At 30.8% G+C, this 25,129-nt stretch overlaps 2 protein-coding genes across 3 annotated transcripts in view; both read left to right on the top strand.

Moving 5' to 3' along the window:
• LOC135956021 (atrial natriuretic peptide receptor 1) overlaps nt 1-4,284 on the top strand; it is a 395,833-nt gene extending 391,549 nt beyond the window's left edge. The window contains exons 10-11 of one of the 2 annotated variants that reach the window (XM_065506486.1): nt 1,511-1,691; nt 1,790-4,283. In XM_065506486.1, the coding sequence (XP_065362558.1) occupies nt 1,511-1,691; nt 1,790-3,653 (2,045 nt within the window). In that variant the 3' untranslated portion in view covers nt 3,654-4,283. Of the gene's footprint in view, nt 1-1,510; nt 1,692-1,789 lie in introns of both variants that reach the window. The other variant, XM_065506493.1, reaches the window with a different exon arrangement.
• Nucleotides 4,285-6,452: 2,168 nt separating this feature from the next.
• Nucleotides 6,453-16,110, top strand: Hmt-1 (ABC transporter ATP-binding protein/permease Hmt-1). The gene is made up of 7 exons (XM_065506529.1): nt 6,453-7,020; nt 8,885-9,212; nt 9,298-9,497; nt 9,573-9,892; nt 9,962-10,366; nt 10,440-10,615; nt 14,626-16,110. Exons 2-7 carry the CDS (start codon nt 8,913-8,915, stop codon nt 15,778-15,780), a joined length of 2,556 nt encoding a protein of 851 aa, XP_065362601.1. The 5' UTR covers nt 6,453-7,020; nt 8,885-8,912; the 3' UTR covers nt 15,781-16,110.
• The last annotated feature ends 9,019 nt before the right edge of the window (nt 16,111-25,129 follow it).

Genomic DNA, 25,129 nt, shown 5'->3' on the forward strand with positions numbered 1-25,129 from the left:
TGCCATCTTCACTCTAGATTGCTCTTTAACTGACAAAGTTCGAATATTCTAGATCATACGCCATCTGTGGTGTACTTTCTACAATGTTCTTTAACTGAATATTCGAATTCAAACAGCGTTGCCAACATACGATCAATGGTCAACTGAAAGCTTTTATTTTATAATGCCCACAGATATGTTACAGTTTGCTATTACAGCACTGAAAGCATTATGCTACTTTTAAATCAGCCCTTAAAATCGTTATATTTGAATGCAAGTACAATTTCGTAACAATATTACTGCAAGAAGTTACAATTCTAAAAACAAGTCTTTCAAAATGTTTAATTTAGGACTTGATTTAATGAAAATAAAAGTTGCGGAATAAAATGTTTGTTATTTAGTAACAAAAAAAAGGCTAAATGACTTTAGAATTAATTTCGAAACTGAAATGGTATTGAAAGTGATGGCGAATGTGATTTTGAAACGGTCGTCGAAAGTGATAATGAGGATGACATTTATAATGATTACGTTGACAATGATAACAAACTTTGGACATATTTGTGTAACTCCCTAAGACCACTTGATTAAACAATTGATAGAGTTTGTATAAAACAATTTGTTATAAATAATTTAGAAAAAGTGAATAATTCATTTACTTAAGAATTATTTACTCATTTCAAAACCCGAATTAATGAACGACATAAAAAATTTTTTAATACGTTTATATTGTATTTGATTTCAGGATTATGTCCAACTAGATCAAATTTTTTAAAATTTAATGATGGACTTTGTTTTCAAATGTTTTTTTTTAAACTATCCATACTTGAATTGTTAACTTTAACGTTAGTTTTTATTAAAAAAAATCGACATCAAAACTTCATTCATTGCTTTTATAAAAAAAAAATTAAATTATTCGAATAATTCGATTAATTTTAATCATGTGATCGAATTATTTGAACAAGTCAAAATCTCTTATTCCAAAAATCGAATTATTCGAATACCCTATTATATACACAGCGCCATCTTCTAGAAGTCTCATGAATAATCTAACGGAAGAAAACTCGAATGTTCCGCAATAATCACATAGAGCTTTTAAAGCTACTTCACAGTTTTGTTGTCATACTTATAAATAATGTTAATAACAGCGTGCTATAATGAATTTGTAAATGTTTTCTGTCCAATAATACAACTGCTTAACTTGCACCAACCTAATATTTCTACAGTCTATGTCTAATTTTTTCTGCTCATACACATAATTGTCATCATTAACATAATTCAAATGGTTAACAAGACATATTTATCAATTATTTACCTTTTGAACATTATTTCATATTTAAATAGGCTCATTTTGGAACATTTTCAACAACTAATGGTTGACAATGACAACCACAAACAACAGCAACATAATGTTAGTTAAATGGTCATTCTTTTTATAGACAAATTATAAATGTTGTCAACAGTATTGTATTATTTATACATATTTCAATTGAAATTTATATTTAAATACAATTTTGTTTTGTTCTCGTTACAGAAATTATTTATTTGGTCAAAGGTTACCCGCATGTAGTTCAATATCCTTTTCGGCCGCAACTTGTGGATATACCAAATAATTATAAGGAAATAAATACGGTTATGCAAAAATGCTGGTCAGAGGATCCCGTTGAAAGGCCAGATTTTAATGCTTTAAAGACAATTATAAGGAATATAAATAAGTAAGTAGATAAAACTTTAAAATAAAATTATTAGATTAAAGTGAAAGGGTTTTCAAAACTAATTTTCTTCCCTTCCCTCTTCCCTTCTGCCTTTACAGAGACAACGAAACTGGCAATATTGTGGACAATCTACTCAAGCGCATGGAACAGTATGCCAATAATCTGGAAGAATTGGTGGAAGAACGCACCCAAGACTACATAGAAGAAAAGAAGAAATGTGAAAAACTACTTTATCAATTGTTGCCGCAAAGTGTGGCCGCCCAACTGATCAGCGGTCAGCCGGTGGTGGCCGAAACCTTCGATCAAGTGACAATCTATTTTTCAGACATAGTCGGTTTTACGGCTATTTCCGCCGAAAGTACACCCATGCAAGTGGTGCAATTCCTTAATGATCTCTATACCTGTTTCGATTCCATTGTCGAGAACTTCGATGTCTACAAAGTGGAGACAATAGGTGATGCCTATATGGTGGTTTCGGGGCTGCCCATACGCAATGGTAATCAGCATGCCCGGGAAATAGCCCGTCTGGCGTTGGCTCTCTTGGAGGCTGTGCATAATTTTAAGATACACCATCGACCTAATGATCGCTTGAAACTGCGCATTGGTCTGCACTCGGGAGCCTGTGTGGCGGGAGTGGTGGGCTTGAAAATGCCCAGATATTGTTTATTCGGTGATACGGTGAATACCGCCTCCAGAATGGAATCAAATGGTGAAGCTTTAAAGATACACATAAGTGAGAAAACGAAATTAGCTTTAGATGAGTTTGGCACATTTATAACCACCAAACGGGGCTATGTGCCCATGAAGGGCAAGGGGGAAATGCTAACGTATTGGCTGGAGGGAGAGGTACAGAAAGTGGAATCACCCATTTCACCCCAGAAGCTGATGCTATCAAGAAGGTCTTCTTTGAAGCAAGTGCCACGCTTTGGTTTATTGCACAAGCAGAATTCCGATGCAGCACAATTCCTGCCGCCCTATCAGCTGCAGGCCCAGCAGCAGCAGCAAATGGTCGATAGTCGACAAAACTCACCAAATTTGAGGGTGAAACGCAAGATTTCCTCCTCCTCGCCGAAATTGAATGGCAGTGATTATAAGACTGATGATTTATACAATTATCTGGAAGCAAGTGCTAAAGGTGTTGCCATGAATTCACTCAAATTACCCGCAAATGATATTTACAGCAGCCGTTCGCTGAGAGACGATCCCAAGGAGGGTTGTTGGGAAATGGCCAACTTTAGATTGCCCCTCTCGGGCACCCTAAAGTCCCACAATAGTGCCAAGCACAGTTATACCCAACTGGCCTCTACACAGTCAAATTCAAATTTGTCCGGTCTGCTGCAACCAGCTGCCTCCAGATTGAGATTAAAGAATTCCCCCACCATAACCAGCCTAATGAATACTAGCGAAACGGCCAGTTTGAATAGTGCAAATCGTATTAAATTTAATATAAGTGAAAATCCCGAAGAAACTCAAACTCTAGTATCCAGCCATGTCTATGAAGACGAGGAGGGTGAGGCCGAGGCAGAAGAAACTGAGGAAGAGTTAGATGCCCCGGTTAGCGATAATAAGCCAGAGTTAATACAAAACTCTAACACTTTAAATGGCGATAATTATTTAGTTAATCACAAATCCTATATGGACAACAATCATCATCAGCAGCAGCAGCCTCCTCAAATTACTAGTTTTAATAATTGTAATAACACAACCACTAGTCAATATCAAAATTTAGTTAAAGCCAACAATTGTAGAAATTTTCAATTGCTGCAAAAACCAGCCAATGGTTTGGAGGAAGACAGCAGCAGCTTGCCACCAAATTTAAGCACTAACCCAAAAACCGTATTGGATGAAGACGACAAAGAAATGGTTGGAGCGTCAACAGGTAATCATCAGCATCATAATCATCATCATCAAGCAGCAGTTAATGCCGTTACACAACCGTTACTGACTAAAATTAATTCATAGTAATAAATGTATGTAAATTAAATGCACCAGCGATTTTGGCAAATCTAATTCAGAATACAACTCTAACTGATAAAATTGCAGTGTTGTATTTCTTTAACTTAGTGATACATTAATTTGTAAGCATATAAATATAGTTAATTTTTATTACTTAAAAACTCTATTTAAAACTATGTATTTCCTAAAATTACTTTAAAATAAAATACATATTTTTGTTTAATTAACTTTCAGTATCAAATATAAGAAAAAAATTCAGCTAAAAATTAAATATATGGTTTTAAAAACTCTTTTAAAAATTTAATACAGTATTTAGTTAAAAATTTCCCGATTCAAAATCTTTAAATCTAATTAGTTTGTATTACAAGTAAAGTTTTCAAAATCTTAAAACCAACAATGTTCCTTGTTAAACATGATTATTTTATAATTTTGTTTTCTGTAGCAAATAATATTAAGAAAAGATTAAAGAATATGTCAAAATATTAAAAATAAAATGTTGTAAATTCTTTTGTAAATAAATTTCGGTAGTTTTTAAAAGAAAGAAATATTTAAAATTATATATACCTACATTTAATTAAAAAAAATAAAAGAAAAAATGTTAAGTATTAGAAGAAAAAAAAATCGCACAATAAATTCAAAAAAAAAACTGGAAATGAGTTTCAATTAAATTGATAAATTACACTATTACTATTAAAATCTCCACTATTTCTCCTATTAAACAAATTATAATTTAAACAAGTATGAAATCTTATATACTCTTCACCAAATTATACTTTAAAATACAAATTTTAAATATAATTAGGTAAACAAAATTTAAAAAAAAGAAAACTTTTTTTTTTCGAAAATGTTTTTATTAATTTTTTTAATTTTTCCCAAATCTTAATTTTTAAAAAAAAAATGTTGGTAAAAAAAAATATTTTTCCTGATTTTGACCTATTGTAGGTCCGAGTTACTATGGCCTTATATTCGCCGTTGCAAAGATCTTTGAAATATCTGTCATTAGATATCCCTATAGTCTATATTAACGACTTAGTAATCAAGATATAGATATAGGTCAAAAATGGAGGTTGTCCCGGTTTTATCCTTATATCTCAGCCATTTGTGGATCGATTTTCTCTATTTTAAATATTTTTTCTTTATTCGTTGCCACATATGAAAAAATGGTAGTAACGTACATATTTGTATCATGATAATTGCCTATTTGAAGTGTTTCATATTCTAAAACAAGTCATTATTTATTTAAACTTTTCTAAAAAAAACATTTCATTTATCAAAATGTATTTAAAATTATATTTAAATATCAATTTAAAACATTCCATACGTTAACAACCCTTTAAATGTAATAAAACCTCAAATAAATGATCTGGTATCTTTTCTACATCTAACAAATTCAAATTTAACGGCCCTGCCAATACAAATATGTATATAAACAAAGTTGCCAACTCACCCTGCCAGCCACTCTGTATAAACCACCTGTATGGCATCATCATTTTTGTGTTTGTTTTGCTTTTCCTTCCTCTTGTTTTGTTGTTGGTTTTTTTGGCGCACACTTGCACTAAAGTTTTTCACACACATACATTTCGACTTGTTGCACTATTTTTATTCAGTTTTAACACATTTACACAAATTCTTAATAGATTAACACATTAATTGAATGACAAACAACATTTTAATTATATTTTACACAAATTTAATATGATTTTTTAATAATTTACCACGATTTTAATAGAATTTGTAACAGCTACTTGTTGACCGGTTGTAAGCGCGACGGAAATTGAAATAGAACTTTATTGTAGAGGTTGCCATACCATCATAAGACGTCAAATTCAAGGGATTATAGGGAAATTGTGGTATAACAAGTAAATGAGTAAAATTTCTATATTTTATAAGGATTTTAATAGATAATTTAATAATAATGTAAATATTATTTATTAGGTAATATTTATTGGTATGGAAATGAGTACACTTTTGTAGGAACAAACAAAGCTTGAAAATTTATATTACTGTATGAAATACGGTAAATGGAACCTTTTTTTAAAACTATGTTCAGTATACCAAATATGACCTTTTACCAATAATAAACGATTTTAATAATGGATTTAATCAAAAAGACAGTTAATGTAAAAACTCTACATTTTGGAGGAGACCTAGTAAAATTTACACCTAGATAATTTAATACCAAAAGTGTTTAAGAAATTCCAACATAAATGGAATACTATTCACTTTTTGGATGAATCAAAATAAAACTAAGAGGCAGTGATGTGGGAACATTTGTAATGCGACCAAAGGTAAGAGACTGGACCCAAAGTACACAAATAAGACAGTCATGTTTGGCGGTGGCAATATTATGTTGTGTTATTTTTAGCCACATGCTAAAAAGCTAATATTATTACTGTATGACTTCTAAACCAAAAACTTCTAAACAAATTTGTTCACCATAATTGTAGTATTAGAATGGAGAAAATATCGCAACCTTTTAGGGTCGTATATTTAAGCGGAATTTTATTAAAAGTTATAAAAATCTATTGTTAATCTTGCAGAATCATTATTTATCCACTAAATTTCAGTATTTCTACCTGTAATTAATTTTATGTCATATTATTCCTTGCTATTTTTTTAAATAATTCACCTCTTTTCGTGAAAAAAATATATTATTTTCAAACTTGGCATCACTTTTTTCTACCCATGCCCTCTGGCAACATCATACACGCAACAAAATGACATTTCATGTCTTTCAAATTGTTTTTGTTTTTCTTTGCGTGTTTTTATTTGTTGTTGTTGCAGTTCACCCGTCACAACACACACAATAGAAAATCGCTGGTAAAAAGCAGAGTGTAAAATTGTGAAAAAAAACCAAATCAATTAATGCAATTAAGCCTTTCAAATACAAAAACATAATAGAAAATACATATTACCAAATAGTGTGCAAAATATATGGTGAAATTGGTTAATAGTTATTGTAATAATTTAGCTAAAAAAATAAATAACAAAAAAAAAACTTCAATGAAATTTTGCTTATCATTGTTTTAGAAAAACAAAATAACGATAGTGAGTTTTTGTGGACGGCCTGAAAAGGGTAAAAAAAATTGCATAATTTTGTTGTTGTTGCTTTGTTTTTTGTTGTGTTTCGAGTTAATTTTTTACCACAATCTTCAATAATTTCATTTTTTATATATAATTCAGTGATTAAAAAACTCTACGCATAAGTACCAGAGTAATTTAAAAATAAAAACATAAATGAACTTAAATTTTAAAATGTTTTTAAAATAATTTGAATATAGATAAGAAATTGATTTTGCTGGTAAAATTCTTAGTTTTGAATTTTGTCTAGTTTTTTTGTTTTATAGTGTATCGAAAGTGTTGGGCAAAACAGGTGAGTGCAATAAAAACAATTAAGATTAAGGAAAGGTATATTTTTTAATAAACATGAAATAGTTTTAGTCATAGATGCTAAATGATATAAAAAATTAAAAACAAATATCAAAGATATAATACAGCCCAATTATGAAAAAATTCCTGGGTGTTTTTCCTTTTTCTCATTTTTTCTGTTCAAGTTCTATGTTAAAAAAGAGAAGGCAAAAAAACTCCTGGGGAATTTTTTTCATAATTGGGCTGATAATAAAATTTCAGTTTCAACATCAGAGGCCCATAACTCAAAAAATATGGCCCAGTGACAAGCAACTTTTTATCCAAAATCACCTTCCTACCCCCTATTTCAAAGTTTCCTATTTGTTTCTTCTTGTGGCCCATAAACTAGATTTTTATAATTTCTTTATATGTTAAGCTTAGGATATGGTCATGTTTTTAAATAGTTTTATAATTTTTAAATTGACAAACTTGTGCTAATTAATGAATTGTTATGAAAAATTATCATAAGTCTGTATTTAACCAAATCATTGACATATTCTGTAATATATTCCATTTAATTGCAGAGATTTGTTTTACAAAACATTAAGTTAATAATTTACGATTAAATATTGTTATCAGTCACATCGATTTTTATATTGACCACGTACTTGTTATCTTATCAAAATAATTTAATGCCAAACAAGTAAACAGCTGCCGGTAACAAATTCAAAAGTTCATGCCACCTTAAATTTATTTTTTTAGCAATCACTACTCGTGTTTATTTACAAAATTATTAAATTAATATGTAAAAGGTTACAAAAGTAAATGTTAGGAAAAATTTTTAATATTATTTGCTTTAGAAATACATATGTACTTATTCTTATATACATATTTGCTAAAAGGTCATGTTTTCAAAAAAAGGTTTATTAACAATTGGTTCAAAATTAGGTTTAACTTTTTTCACAATTTTTTTTTTTAAATTAAAAAAAATTGGAAAAAATAATTTGAATTTTTTTTTTCAAATTAGCTTAATTGACAATTATGGATCGAATAATTTTTTTATTCTTAATTGAAAAATAAAATTCATTCAAATAAAAAATTTATATCAGTAAGAATTGTGCTAAATTTCCCAATTATTGATAAATTCACTGACATTTATTGTTGGGGGATAAGCTAGTTCCTATGCGCATTTCACTGGTTGCTTAGGCCAGATCATAATGAAACCTTTTCCCAAAAGGCTTTAGAAAAACTAAAGATATTATACAAATCAAGCCATAGAGTGAATGAGAATTACAGACACTCAAGCTTTATTTGTAAAAATAGCAAAGCTTAAACAAAACTAAACAATGAGTTTATCTTTTCTTACAAAAATTTATTATTTTTTTCAATTGTTCGAATAATTTTTAATCGAATGACAACCCTAATTGTATCTCACTGTACATTATAGTTGTAATAAATTCAAGAAATTCAAATTAGTTTTAAAAGCTTAGCTCGCTTTATATTATTTACCACCCTACAGTTTGCAAAATAATTCTAAAGCTTATTTCAACGAAATTGACGCCACAAATAATTACAATTGCAAATTACTTCAAAAAAAAATTAAATTTCAACTTAAAATCTCAAAATATTTCATAACATGTTTAAATAATTTAGTTTTTTGTTTAAGTTTTTTTTTGTTACCAACAGTTTATTCGCCCCTTTTTTTACACAAATCCCAGCAAAAACGTATCAATTACCAATTAATTCAATGATAACTGGAATGTGATAAAAAAAACAAAATTTTGTTTTATTTAAAGTTATTACTTGTGAGTCATAATAATTTATATAAGAGAAATGTATACTTTGCAAACAAATATAGTAATTTAAATGTAAACGTTCTTAAATTTCAGTTGCCAAACATCATTATCGATTATCAACATGCTGTATTGTCCCCCCAATGTGACCTTCTCACAAATCTGGATTAATCATGGCATCTCACATTGTTTTATGGACACTGTGGGTACTTCCGTATGCGCTGCTGTCATGCTCATTTTTGGTCTAATCCAGTTATACATGTATCGTAAATATGCTGTGCGCATAACGGATCCCGCTTTACTTGTTAAATCCAGACTTTATGGTTTACAATTGTTCCTATTGTGTTTCTTTCCCATGCTACAGTTGGTTAGATTTATATTGAATGCTCGAGTCTATGACAACAGTGCAATTTATGGTTACATGGTAAGTTTTTTTTTTAAAAAAATTTCAAATTATTTTATTAAAAAGTATTAAATCTCTTAATATAATTTTCTCTTCTCTTTACTAGATTCTCTCTACAGTTTTGGTATGTGTTGCTTATCCATTTTCCATTTGTTTGGTGCACAAAGAGCGAAACTATCAATTGCCATCGGTACCCACAAGAGGTCATGGTTTAATATTGCTACTATTCTGGACACTGGCCTTTATTAATGAATCTTTGGCTTTTATAAATCTTAGACATGAGGACTGGTGGTTTAACTTGAAAACGTAAGTTCCTATATCCATTAAATAACTTTTAAAATGTATTTATTTAAATTATTTTCATTTATTTATCCTTTAAAGAAACAAAGATGAAATTGAAATGGGTCTATTTGTTACACGTTTCCTCACCTCCTTGCTAATCTTTGTGTTGGGTCTTAAGGCTCCCGGCATACAATTTTTATATGATGAACATCGCCGCTTAGAAGAGGATAATGTAGAAAATCAAGGTCTGCAAAGAGGTTCGGCATTTCGGAACGCTTTTAAGAAATTACGTAAACTATTTCCCTATTTATGGCCCAAGAAGGACATCTTTCTACAGATTGCAGTTTTGCTATGTATTCTATTATTGGCTGCGGGACGTGTAATTAAATTATATTTGCCCATTTATCGCAAAAATTTGGGTAAAACACTATACTGAGTAATATTGAAATATAAAGCTAAAATTTAACTAATATTTCTTATATTTTTAGTGGACAGCTTAACCATTGAACCCATAGTCTTTCGCTGGGATTATGTTTTAATCTATGTAGCTTTATCCTTCCTGCAAGGCGGCGGCACTGGCACTATGGGCTTGTTTAATAACTTGCGCTCATTTCTGTGGATTAGGGTGCAACAGTATACAACTCGTGAAATTGAAGTGGATCTCTTCCAACATTTACACTACTTATCGTTGCGCTGGCATTTGCAGCGTAAAACCGGTGAAGTTTTGCGTATCATGGATCGTGGCACAGACTCCATAAATAATTTACTCAATTATATAATATTTTCCATAACGCCCACTATTGTGGATTTAATAGTGGCCGTGGTATTTTTCATTTACGCCTTCAATTGGTGGTTTGGTTTAATTGTGTTTTTAACCATGTTTTTGTATATTTGTAAGTTGCGGAAAAGATATATGAAATAAGAAATTTTTGGAAAAGATATTTATGTTTTGCTTTTTGTTTGCAGTGGCCACTATTCTGGTAACTGAATGGCGTACTCAGTATCAAAGACGCATGAATCAGGCCGATAATGAACAACGGGCTCGCAGTGTAGATTCTTTAATCAATTTCGAAACTGTTAAGTATTATGGTGCCGAACAGTATGAAGTGAATGCCTATCGCGATGCTATCAAAAAATATCAAGTAAGTTTGGCAAACATGTAATTTTTATAACCTTCAACTTTGTAATAATTAGCAAATTCCATAATATTCGTTTGAGATCCTAAGGCCTTGTTTATGTTATGATTTTTTTTTTTGAAATAGAAAATACTATTTAGTCTTGAACGTCTGTCTATTGTATTCAGCTTTCCAAATACCTTCAACAACATACGAATTATATATCGCTTATTTCACAATAAAACAAGAGTGTTATATTCGGCTGTGACGACGGGGCACGGTGTGAACTATAAAGCGGGTGAGGCAAAACATCCCAACCACTTCATTCTAAATACTTTTTAACTTTGTTCGCACAAAATTCGAAATTTTCGAAGCAAAAAACACTTTTGTTTACACCATGATGTTGAATAACTAAGTGAGAAAAAATGTCAAAAACCGCGTTCAAAAGATACGACATCTAGTGTAAATCCCATCATACACACAATATGTATATGTTTAACCTTTCAAAGCAGTAAAATATTTTTTGATTATTTTAGTAAAAAAGCATACTTGAAGTAGATTTTTATTTAAATAAGACCCCTTTCACACTAGGCAATTTAGTTGCGCAAGTCTTTTGCACAACAACAAAACAGCATGCAAACTTTTCTTCTCCTTAACCTGACATCTACAAACACAAGAGACTTGCGCAACTAAATTGCCTACATAGTGTGAAAGGGGTCTAAATAAAAATCAATTAAAAAAGTAATGAGTTATATAAATTTTAGGCTGGGTAACTTATCGTTTTTTAATACAAATGCTTGAGTTTTCTTTTTTAAAAAGAGCTGATAGTATTTTGCTTTAGTTGGGAAGCATCCTGATTTTAAAATGCCGTAACTCAGCCATTTTCCAATCGATTTTTATAAATCTGTTTGTGTTTCAAATTTAAAACTCATTTCTGTGAAACAAATTATGTGTCGATTGTGGATGGCAACCGAACTTCAATTGCGTTGTCAGTTGCCTAAATGATATTACAGATGGCTATCATTTCTGTTGATAAATTGGCAACCAGAAATTTCTGGTTGTCCTCTGGCAACGCAACTGAAGTTCGGTTGCTATCCATAATCGACCCATTAGTTTCTTTAAAACATATTTATGAGGTTTTGTAACATAAAGAATACGGTTATTTCACTAAATCGAAGTGATCGTATTTTTGAATACCAAACCTTATCAACAGAGACCTTTGGGCCCAATCGTGTTTTCAACATACGGACGGACGGACTTAGCTAGATCGTGTTAGAATTTCATTAGGACCCAGAATATATACTTTTGTTACAGTATGACAAAATCAATATACCCTCATCTTTTTTGATAAAACTAAAAGTATTTCCGTACTCTATGGACTTAAACAAAACTGAATTGATATGTATGTGAAACCCCCGTATATTTTTTTCGTTCACTTTTGTATCACTGTGTTACAAAAGTTTCTACATTTTTATACCCTCCACCACCACAAGCGGTGAATGAGGGTATATATAAGTTTGTCATTCCGCGTGTAACATTGAGAAATATTCATCTGAGACCCAACAAAGTATATATTTTCTTGATCCTTATGAAATTCTAAGTCGATTGAACCATGTCCGTCTGTGTGTCTGTGTAAAACACGCTCACGTCCAAAATACGCAAACAGTAGAACCAGAGCTATGAACCAAAATGTGAGACAACCTAAAAAAATTGACAATTATCACATATTTTTGGTTATTTGTGTAAATAGATTGCAGATAATACCATAAAACTTTACACACGTTATTTCTATAATAAAATAACTAACTCTGGTGAAAATTATAAGAATCGGTTCATAATTTCTCCTAGCCCCCATACAAATTTCTTCCCGAAATATGGTATATGGTCTATAAATGCCTTCAAAATTGCAGTATCCATACAAAATTCAGCAAAAATAAGTTTTGTGCTAAAAGAAATCACAACACTAAATTGTTTGTGGATCGGCCCATATTTGACCATATCCCCCATATAAAGTTCAATTCCGAAAATCACTGAAATTAGCATATCTTATAAATATCGCCATTAAGTTGAAATTCGTCATAAATAATCCCCATATATACCAAAATCGCTATACCTAATTCTATGATGATCGGCCTATAATTGGTTATAGCTCCCATTTATATCAACCTAAAAAATATGTATGCAGGTGGAGGGTATTTATGATTCGGCAAAGCCGAATATACCGTTCTAACTTGTTTTTTTATTATTTTTTTACCATTGTTTGTGTATTGTCTAAAAGGGGGCGGGAACGTAACAATGAGCGTAGCATCTCTTTCTATATACATATTTTTGAATATCTATTATCGATTTTGTGAAAGTCTTTGAAGTTATTTGTGAGAATTCATTTCTTATCATTGCACGTACTTTGGAAATAAATGGGAATGATCGGAACAAAGGGCGTGGCAATTTATAATATAAGATACAGTATAAGATTCGATACAGCCGAATATAACACTCTTGTTTATTATACCCTTCACCATGAATGGCAAGGGTATATATGTATAAGTTTGTAATTTCTAAATTTTTCATTTGCGACCCAACAAAGTATAAATATTCTGGATCGTTATAGATAACGAAGTTGATATTGCCATTTCCGTCTGTCCGTCTGTATGTTGAAATCAACTTTCCGTAGCCCCCAAACAATTTACAAACATGATTGATATATCAATATAGCGGGAATTCTTCCGGCTCGATTGCTATTTAAAAATTGAGAAAATCTGCCCACAAATGGCTGAGATATAAGGAAAAAACTGGGACAACCTAGATTTTTGGACTATTTTTGATCTATATCTGGATTACTAAGTCATTAATATAGACAATATGGATATCTAATGATAGATATTTCAAAGTCCATTGCAACGATGTATATAAGGCTATAGTAATGTGGACCTACAATGGTTCAAAATCGGGAAAAAAATTTCATCCGAATTTTTTTTTACAAACTGTTTTTTTAAATTATTTTTTAAAAAAATTAATGACAAAACATTTTTTTAAAAAATAATTTAAAAAAACATCTTAAAAAATGTTTGGAATTTTTTTTTTTTAAATTTTGAAAAAAAATTAAAATTTGTTTTTTTAACCCGAATTTTTTTTTAACAAAAACATTTTTTGCTTTTTTTTAACAAAAAAATTTTATAAAAAAAAAATTAAATTTTGTTTACCTAAAATATTTAAAAGGATGATTTGGTGAAGTGTATATAAGATACTGGTCGCAATTTTGAAGATATTTCGATAAAATTTGGTACATATAATTTTTTCGTCCCAAGGACGAAGCCTATTGAAACTGGCTGAAATCGGTCCATTATTTCACCTAGCCCCCATATATGTCCTCTCGAAATTGGACTTTATCGGTCATAATTGTTTAATTTATATATGTATCTACACAAATTTCGCTCCAAAAAAGTTTTATATATACAAAATTCATGTCACCAAATTTTGTTACGATCGGTCCATAATTAGTCATAGCTCCCATATAGACCCGCTTCTGAAAATCACTTTAACGTGCTTAAATCACTTAAAAATTTTGGTATATACACAAAATTCAACATAAATAACTTTCATATAGACATAAATCACACGACCTAATTTTATGGTGATCGGTTCATAATTGGTCATAGCTCCAATATAAGGCCCACTTCCGAAAATCACTCACGAATATAAATTATTGATATTTTAAAAGAAAAATATGTTTACTCATTAATTGTTGTAGGTTATTATGTGGTCGGGCTTGACCGACCATACTATCTTACTTGTTTTTTTTTGTAATGATACTGATCTTTAATACCAAAATTCTTAAACGTTTATATAATATATTGATATAAAATTTGAGTCCATAAGTTCAAAGCTGATTTCCAACATTCGGACATCGTTTTATTAACTTCCTTCATATACTACATAGGGTGGCAAATGAATATTGTAAAAATTACTGCACATAACAAATCTTCAATTGCTAATTTAACAAAATATCTAACTAATTTATGTTTTCTTTTATTTTACAGAAAGAGGAATTCCTTTCTTTGGTCACCCTCAACATTTTGAATACTTCACAAAACATTATTTTGTGTTTGGGTCTGTTGTGCGGTTCCATGCTGTGTGTCTATCTAGTGGTGCAGCATCAAACTCTAACCGTGGGTGATTTTGTGCTCTTCTTTACCTATTTAATGGATTTGTACATGCCTTTAAATTGGTTTGGCACCTACTATCGTGCCATACAAAAGAATTTCGTTGATATGGAGAACATGTTTGAATTGCTCAAGGAAGAGGAGGAGATTGTCGATGCTCCGGGCAGTGGTCCTCTGTTGACCATGGGTGGTGCCATACAATTTAAGGATGTGTCTTTTGGTTATTCACCCGAAAAGATAGTACTCAAGAATGTTTCTTTCAAAGTACCAGCTGGTAAGACCGTGGCCATTGTTGGTCCTTCGGGTGCGGGCAAGAGTACTATTGTTCGTTTGCTGTTCCGTTTCTACGATGTACAATCGGGAGCTATACTAATTGATGGCCAAGACATTAAACTGGTTACTCAGGAGAGTTTAAGACAGGCTATAGGTGTGGTGCCTCAGGACACGGTTTTGTTTAACAACAGCGTTTTCTACAACATTGAGTATGGAAAGATTGGTGCCAGTGCCGATGAGGTGTACGAGGCGGCCCGTATGGCTGACATACACGATCGTATACTCAGTTTCCCCGAACGTTACGAAACTAAGGTGGGTGAGCGAGGTCTGCGCTTGAGTGGTGGCGAAAAACAAAGAGTAGCCATTGCCAGAACTTTGCTTAAAGCGCCGGCCTTGGTACTGCTAGATGAGGCTACCTCAGCTTTGGATACCAACACTGAAAGAAATATACAAGCTGCTTTAAATCGTGTTTGCTCCAATAGGACCACTGTTATCATTGCTCATAGACTGTCCACTATTATACATGCGGATGAAATATTGGTTTTAAAGGAGGGTTCCATAGCCGAAAGAGGTCGCCATGAAGATTTGCTTACGCAAGAAAATGGCCTCTATGCTCAAATGTGGCAACAACAATTGAAAAATCTAGACGCTCCCTCCTCTTCTGCGGAAAATTTGGAAGAGAAAGCAACTAATGGTGGCGGTGGTGGTAATGCTGCTGCTTATTTAAGAGCCGGTCATGCTCATGGTGGCGCTCATTAGTGTAATTTCAAAATCTTTAATTTTATTATTGTATCGAGAAAAAAATTATGAATGTTGATATTTTTGTTTTTGTATGAGTAAAATTGGTTTTGTAACAAAAAAAAACTTTATAACTACATATTTATAATAATAAATCTATTGTGATTTAGGGATGCTGTATAGAGAACAAACAAAAATCATGCTTTATAATAAGTTTATAGAAAAAATTATATAAAAAAAAATTAAAAAAAAGAGAAAATAAGATCATATTTTATAATTAAGATAATTTAGGTTAATTTTTAAATAAAATGCAAATAAAACTTTGAAAGTTTAAACAAAAAATTGTAAAAAGTGTTTCAGTTTATAGCATTTAGAGTAAGGAGAGCTTCTATTATAAAAGATAACAAAAATCCAGGCGAACGACCGAATTGATCGACTATGTTATGGCCTACAGTCCCACAAATATACTGCATTTTACAGCATAAACAAGTAAGAGAGCTATGTATATTCGGCTATGCCGAATCTTATATAACCTTCACCAAATTATACTTTAAAATAAAAAGTTTAAATATTTTAAGGTAAAAAAAAATAAAAAAACTAAATTTTTTTAAAATTTTTATTAAATTTTTTTTTAAATTTTTATTTTTATACTTGACAAATATTTATCATAATAATTTTTTTTTATTTATTTTTTTTATCATCAGTACACTTAAAAATATTTTTACTGTCAAGACAAAGTTGTCTGAACAAAAATACTAAACATTTTATCATAACAAAGCAATAATACTAATAATTGTAGACTATACTTGATAATTTTATATCTTGACAACCATTTTGACGTGTACAATGATAAAAATTTATCAGATATAGACAGGAGGTTAGATATCCATATTGTCTATATTAGTAATCCAGATATTAGGGTATCCAAATTATTCGATTTTTCTTTTGTTCGAAAAGGATATTTTAACTTGTTCCAATAATTCAATCACACATTTAAAATTAATCGAATTATTCGAATAATAAAATTATTTAAATAATATACGAGATTTTGTTTTTCTCTTCCTCGAGTCATACGTAAAGTCGTATCCTCTAAAGCCACCATTAATAATATCACTTATATAAATTTTAAGATGAAGTTGTTCATATTTGAAACAGTATCACTGTCATTCTCATCATATCACTTTCGTAAATGAGGAGCCGCAAAAGGTACTTTATCGCATCTTTTCAAAAATTGATTTTTTGGTATTTTTATAATGTTTGGGTTGAAATTTTCTAGAAACAATCAAGTCAGCAAAATTTTATTAATTAGTAAATGGATTCTAAAAAAATGTGTGCTTAACAAAACGTACAACACTAGTATAAAACGAAAAAATACCTTGCTACCATTTTCAGGTTCGTGCAGTTTTTTAAAGAGGCGAATTAAATAAAACTCATTTTCCCAAAAATTTTAAATGTGCGAAAAAGTACGTTTTGTTCTGCGGCTCCTCAAATATTTTCAGTATCACATTAATCATAACATTTTGATTAGTATTTTTTGTTCTCCCTCATATCTAGAACCCACAATTTATGTTTCGAAACCCATTGTAAAATGAATCAATCTTCTGTTTACTAAGTTATTTAAAGTTTAGAATTAAAAATTCTTGTGGTAAAATGTTGATAATTTGTAGAAGAAGCTATCGGACCGGACCACTCATCTATAATGATTGAAAGACTCCATATAACTTTAGAAATTTGTCGAATTTCAGAAAAAATATACATGATATGTTCGTTCAATATAAAACTTGTTAATATAAGACCCCTTTCACACTAGGCAATTTAGTTGCGCAAGTCTCTTGTGTTTGTTGATGCCAGAGGTAATGCCGGGTTAAGGAGAAGAAAATTTTACATGCTATTTTGTTGTTGGGCAAGAGACTTGCGCAACTAAATTGCCTAGTGTGAAAGGGATCTAATTTTATCTAAATAAAACTTTGCTTTTTAAAAGTGCCATCATAAAAAATTATGAAAAAAATGGGAAATAATAAGATAAGGTGACCATACGTCCTCTTTTTTAGAGGACAATCATCTACTTTAACTGGCTGTCATCTATAAAATGTGTGTCCTCTATTTGTCATCTTTTTCCATAATCTGCAATCTTTTGTCATCTTAATTTTTAAAAGCATGATATCAATATTTATTCTTAAAATCAAAACAAATTTTATTTCACACCGGTCACCGGTTTTTTCTGTCAAATCGTATAGAGAATGTCGTGCCGTGCTTGTTCTCTTAATAAAAGAAAAGTATCTCCCAATGAAAAACACCAACAAATTAAATTAACCGTAAGCTCTCTTTTGTTGTGTCTTATTTCACACTTTCTGGTTGAATTTTCCGTTTTGGTGTATTTAATGACTTATAGTAAAATTTCACGGATAATATTTTTGCGGAACATTTTAACCCCTTAAATCCCTGTTGTAATGGTTTTTTTGCTCTTTTTTAAAAGAAGGACAAAAAAGACCCATGCCTTGAGGATTTAGAGGGTTAACATATTCTACAAAAATATTCTCCGTAACATTTTACATAAATTTGCTGAATACATTTTATACCTAAAATGTTCTTTAAAATAAAATTCTTAATAAATCCGAAATTAACCCTATGCTCTCTTTTGTTGTCTTTTTCTGACTTTCTGGTTGAATTTTCCGTTTTGATGTATTCAGGGACTTATAGTAAAATTTTACGTATAATATTTTTGCAGATCAGTTTAACCCCTTAAATCCCTGTTTTAATTGTGGTTATTGCACTTTTTTAAAAGAAGGGCAAAAAAGACCCATGCCTTGAGGATTTAGAGGGTTAACATATTCTACAAAAATATTCTCCATAACATTTTACATAACTTTGCGGAACACATTTTATGCCTAAAATGTAAGGATCATATGGTTTCTTATGAAGATTAACAATAATAATGTGCCAGAGTTGGGAAACTTTAACCCGCCCTCGAATGAAATTCAGATGTAAACTTTCGAAACGCTGATACAAGTGACTTTTTTTTTTGTCTCCTCTATCAAAATTTATTGGTCGGACCCTGTAATTTTGAAAAAATTTAATTTTGTTGTATAGTGTAATTTTAATGATTAAACTAACATTTTCCAAATATTAATAAAACCAGGGTTTCGATATTCAGCTCTAGCAACATATTTCTTACTTTTGACTATGCAATAAATATGCAATTATCTCATTTCATCACAATCAACTAATATAAATATTCATACTGTTCGTTCGTATTACTATTAAAATTGCAATGCTAGTCTGCAATTTTTAGTAGCAAACACAATCCATTGCATATCCACAAAAATATATGTTCGTGCTTTAGTAGCACACACATTTTTTTGTCGTGCTAATATTGCACGCCATTCGTTTTATTTTGTTGTGCTGGCAAACTTTTCTAGCAACAGTACACATTTCTTTGGTTGTGCTATAGCACAATTGACATTTCTTCAATTGATGCTATTAGTTGCTGTTATTGCTAAGTGTATAACAACATATCAGTAAACACACCCAATGCACAGTTGGGCAGAATCAAAATTTTTTGGAAATAAATCTGTCATTTCTAAACGGCTGATCCGATCAGGATAAAATTTGACGCGGCCGTAGCCAAGGAGTACTCCAGGTTAAATTATTAAAATGGGACCTACAAATTCCCCAAGTGAGGCGCTATGGGGGCTCAAAGTAGGGTACCTTTGGCATGTAATATATTTAAACACGTGCCATTTTTTTGTTTCCCATTCGATTTCAATGGGTTTTATACGTTTGGAAAGCGCTCGCCTAGGTCTTGAAAAAACATGCTTGCGTGTGCTATTTATCTCTTATAATTACCGAGTTATAAGCATTTCAAAATTGAAATTTTAAAATTTTGCCATACCTTGGTCCGCTTTTTTAAAAATATAGGTCGTAGTTTTGTACCGAACGGGCTCGAATTTTTTTTGTTAGTTAGACAACTAAATTATCAGTAATATACAAAAGATTTCAGAGTAATATCGATTATAGATCCAAAAATAAACGATTTTCAATTTAAGAATTCAAAAAATAGTAGATTTTTGCTGTTTTTTGGACGAAAAGGTGAATTAACTGATTTTTTATTAAAAAAAAACTTTCTTTAAGAACATATACCAATTTTATGTTTTTCTGTAAGGTAGCTTTACAGAGAACATTTTGGTATAAAAAACATGTCCTATTTTTCGAACATGTCCCCTACGTCCTTAGGATTTTGACCTATTTTTTTATCAAAATTTCAACATGTCACATGTTCTAAAATCCCAAAGCTGGGATCAAAAAACGGAAAGCAGCTTTAGAAACCCTGATGTGTTCCCTATTTATCCCCAAAGTAGTTTTCCAGCCCCGAGGGAAATGTAGACCCTATGGTTAAAATTGTAAAAATACCATTTTTGCTATTTTCGCTTAAAGAATTGTTTTTTAAGAATTGTGGGATTCCTTTTGTCCTTTTGATAAGTTTTTTTACACTTTGTAATTTGGAATGACAAATTTAAAAAACGTTGAAATTTTCATTGAGTTTTGTTAATAAATAAATATTTTATTACATACTAGCTGACCCGGTGCGCTTCGCCACCCCAATTAGAAGAAAGAAATAGTACTAGCAAGTCTCACTTTGTGAATCTAATTGTAAATGTCTAATTTCATATTTCTGGGTCCATTATTATAGAAAATGCAAAATGTGTTCCTAATTTAAAATTTTTAGGTTTATTATTATAAAATACTCAAAAAGTACCATTGCAATAAGGAAATAGTACCATTGATTATCACTTTTAAATTCGCATTTACTAAACCATAATCCGTCAAGTTTGAATTTTAGATTTGTATATCATTTCCTATATTATCAACTAATTTTGTTTCTATAATACTTAATATTTAATAAATTATCACAAAACCGAAACCGATCGCTTTTTAATTTTTTAAAACCGAAACCGCGGTTTTGAAATTCCATTTACCATTAGAATAAACAAAAAGTACCAAAAAGTAGCCACTTGTGGATTCCCACTCACTCTGGTCCATATAACCTTTATTTCATGTTTCTAGGTTCATTTGAGAAGGAATTACAAAAAGTACCAATCGAATAAAGAAAAAGTACCACAAAGTCTCCCCCTAGAATTCTCACTTACTTAGGACCATATATGCTTAATTTCATGTTTCTAAGTTCATTGTTATAGAAAATTCAAAAAAGTACCATTAGAATAAACAAAAAGTACCAAAAAGTCTCCCCCTAAAAGTACCAATTACCCTTTTCTTCCTTGAACACCCCTCAAGTTTGAAATTTAAAAATATTCCATTTTGCCAAAATTGTTTATGCTACAGTTTATGCAAAATTGTTTATGCATGTCTGAAAATATTAAAATCTGTGTTAATGTGCCCAAGAATAAATAAGTTTTAAAAAAAGTACCAAACTGTTTACCCAAATTTGGCCCAATATACACCTTGGTACTCGAGTTCCAAATAACACCCTGTTAGTTAATTTTTGTATGAATCCAGGAACCAACGTTAAAAAAATTATCAAAATTGGCTTAATAATTTCAAATATAATGTATTTTCCCGATTATCCCCTTTTTGGTACCTTTTTTATCCCCATTGAGGTGGTACAATTTTATTCAAATAAATTTCTGTAACGTATAATAGAAATAATAGAAAAATATATTTTATGAAAAAGTACTAAAAATAAACACAATTTTTATCCCTTAAGGTTTCGAATTTCCAAAAAGTACCAAACATATATTTTTTATTTTTTGATAAGTAAAGAATACGATTTAAAATTTGATTCTATGTTTATTGGTTTAAAAGATACATAGGGTGCCAAAAAAGTACTAAAATACAGTTTTTACCCGTTTTCTCCCCTAAAAGTTTCGAATTTCGAAAAAGTACGAAACACCCGTCAGCTTATTTTTTGAATAGAGTAACATGCAATTTTAAGTTTTTTTGTACCTTTATTAGTTTTTAAGATATAAGGTTACCGAATTTACCCGTTTTTACCCTTTTTTACCCCCTAAACGTTCGAATTTCCAAAAGTCCCTTCTTATCGTGTCGTTTTGGGGAGGGAGGAACCCACAATTAAAATTTCATGATTCTAGCTTCAGCCGTTTGGGCTGTGCGATGATGAATCAGTCAGTCAGTGAGTCAGTAACGTTACTCTTTTATATACATATATAGATTAGAGTAACTTCGGGTATAGTGGACTATGTGTCTAATGTGGACCAGTGTCTATTTTCAGAAACTATTGAAGGTATGATAAAACTGATTTGTCGTACATTTTACAATTTGTTTGAAACGATAATTGCACATTTGCTTTCATGAGTAATTGATATATTGGCTTTTTATTCTTGTATTGAAATTAATGCGCGTGCTCAACATTTTTTTCGGCTCAAGTAAGAAACAAAATTTGGTACAGTTACTTGGTAGAACTTAATGTTTGGTTGTTTTATATAGTTAAAGTGGATACGTAGTTTTGCATATATTTGGTAAGAATTTAAGCACATTTAGATTATTATGTAAAAATAATTTTTTACCACTGTAACCCAAGTTCGTGTAATGTGGACCACTTAAATTACTTGATTATGTACTACTGGTCCATATTACCCGACAATAACTATGTACTTTGTAAGTAATCTATCTAAGCCAAGAACGCGACTTTTTTGTTTGTATTAATAAAAATATATTGAAATTAAATTTTTTAATCATTCATTATTAGCTGGTTCATGAATTTTATGTATTAAATGCTAGTCCACATTACCCTCATATAGTGGTCCATATTACCCTCCAATTTTTATAATGCTGGTTTTTGGGTTCCTTACAATATTTTCACATAAATTTTTTATCCTTTGACGGAAAAAATTTTCAACTGCAAAAACAATTAGAGAATACATTATCTAATTTATTGCTTCACAACTTTTTTAATATCCATATATACTGTGGCCAAAATTAAGAAAAAACAAAACGGTAGTCCACATTACCCGAAGTTACTCTACATATTTATTGAGTTTCTAAAACTAAAATTTGTATCAACATTTTAATAGGATTGCAAATACATATTATTAACAATTTGATCCACATTTATTCCGAACATTTTTTTAGTTTAGATATGTTAATTTTTAGTCTTACAAAAAAATTCAAGTCAATATCTCAATTATATTCAAAAATATTTACACTAATGAATAATCGTTATTTCGTATTACATACTTGACAATAAAATAACTAGCAGCATCCTAATAGCCAAAAAACAAGAAATATCAATGCAACTATAGCAGAGCAACCAAAGAAATGTAAATTGCTGCCAGAGAAAATTGCTAGCACAACAAAACAAAAACGAATGCTGACGCGCAATATTAGTTCGGCAAAAAAGTGTGTATGCTACTATAGCACGAATATATATTTTGGTTGTTGTGCTACAATAACGAGTTGACAACTGGTTGTATCTGCTACTAGAAATTGCAAACTAACATTGCAATTTGTACAGTAATATATGAATAGTAACAGCAATTTATATTAGCAGAGTTATACAAAATTATAATAGTAACTATATTTTTAGTATGCAGATGATAAAAATGTATATTTACTGCAATTGAGGGCTAATATAGTAGCAATTGTAAACCCTGAATAAAACCACGCACACGCTGTTTTTTAGTCAACCGGCTTTTTAATACTGAAAAAGAGAGAGCTATTGTGCAGTAGAATTTTTACACATAAATAATGTCAACAGCAGAGAAATTGTATGGTGAACAATTAGTCGTCAATACTGTTGACCAAGTCAAGCGCGAGTCAATACAGTTTAACTATAGACATTTTCTTAAGGAATATTGACAGGTTGTTGACAATATCACTAGATATACACCACATCTTTTGCCTCTGTACTTTTTATATTGACACAGAAATGAAAGATTGGAGACATTTGAACTAGTACTGTTGACAAAAAGACATATGGACCCAGTCTGACTGCAGGGTTTCATTCAGTTGCTTGATGTTGTTGCAAATATTTTATTTTTTACTCATACATGCACACAAATGGCAAAATATGCTCCAAAAACTCAAAATATGCCATAAATGAGAATCCGCAGAACAAAAGGTACTTTTTTGAGAATTTAAAAATTTTGGGAAATTCATATTTTCTAGAGGATTGCAACCCAAATAATATAAAAATACCAAAAAATCAATTTGTAAAAAATTCCGAAAAAGTACCTCCTCAAATATGCTGTAATAATAAATGCAAAAATATGCACTAACAAATTGATGCTAAAATTCTTAAAATGTTCTGAAACGGATAAATACCGTATGTACATCTACTACATAGGACGTTAAGGAAAAAATATAAATGATTCCGGTTTCCATGGTGATGTCAACCCGTTTCAGTATGAGCAAGAGAACCTTGTACTTTTCTACAGCAGTAAAAGTTCCGAAATGCTAGGATATGATGCCAAGATCTTTCTCGATGCTACATTGCCTTAACATCCTCATTTCCAGCTACGTTATCAAAATAATTAATACAATTTTCAGTCTTTGGTGTGTTGTGGTGGATCCATGATTATAAAACAGCGCAAAAACTCGTCCATATTGAGGTTGGACATCGCCAAACACGCTTGTCACACGACTGCACAAACGTAATCGATTGTGAGCGAACACGGCATCAAACCTTGCGGAAAACTTTCTCATACCCAAGTGATCATTCAAAATTGAAACCACGTGAGATGGTGGAGAGTTTCCATAGCTTCCATAGTATTTATCAAGCTTAGCTTTGGTTTCAGTGATGTTTTTTTTTTCCTCAAAAAAATTTTTTTCCACTTTCTCTTCAAGTTACGAGGTAATCTGTCAAACAGAAACTAAATGACGCAGCTTGTTCAAATTTTGACAGGAGTCAACTGACAGATGCCAGTTGACAGGAACAGTATAAGATTGATTCCTACTTTCCCAAATCATATACATATCGATATTTATATGTTTATACCTCTTAACTCACTTTAATCTCCCGGATGAGATAATGATGCCAAAAGCTATTGTTTGTTACGAATTGAATTGTTACGAGTTGTTCATCTTTATAAGCATCGATTTGTAATGTTAGTATAATGAAACCTTAAATTTCCCTGTTTAAATATGGATTATAAATTCGCCACTGTTTAATAAATTGTATTAAAGAAAATACCCTCTAATTTTCATTCTCTCTTTTTCATTATTTTCTTTATCTTCTAATATGACTTTAGGTTCTGCGCCATATTGGCTGGCCGACTGACTGTCTGACTAACTCGAATGGTAATTCAATGGGTTTTTTTCTTTGTATTTCCACAACTACAGGAAAAAACATACAAACAAACAGCGCATCGTTTAGTTTAATGACTTCAGGCAGATT

The sequence above is a fragment of the Calliphora vicina genome, chromosome 1 (assembly GCF_958450345.1).
Source record: "Calliphora vicina chromosome 1, idCalVici1.1, whole genome shotgun sequence".
Classification (NCBI taxonomy): Eukaryota; Metazoa; Arthropoda; class Insecta; order Diptera; family Calliphoridae; genus Calliphora; species Calliphora vicina.

What these genes read in the sequence shown, in the direction of transcription:
- Hmt-1 (XM_065506529.1), top strand. Translation starts at nt 8,913, where the DNA reads ATGCTGTATTGTCCCCCCAATGTGACCTTCTCACAAATCTGGATTAAT. An exon ending in GTGCAATTTATGGTTACATG is followed by an intron (nt 9,213 to 9,297) that starts GTAAGTTTTTTT and finishes TCTCTTTACTAG; the next exon opens with ATTCTCTCTACAGTTTTGGT. An exon ending in TGGTGGTTTAACTTGAAAAC is followed by an intron (nt 9,498 to 9,572) that starts GTAAGTTCCTAT and finishes TATCCTTTAAAG; the next exon opens with AAACAAAGATGAAATTGAAA.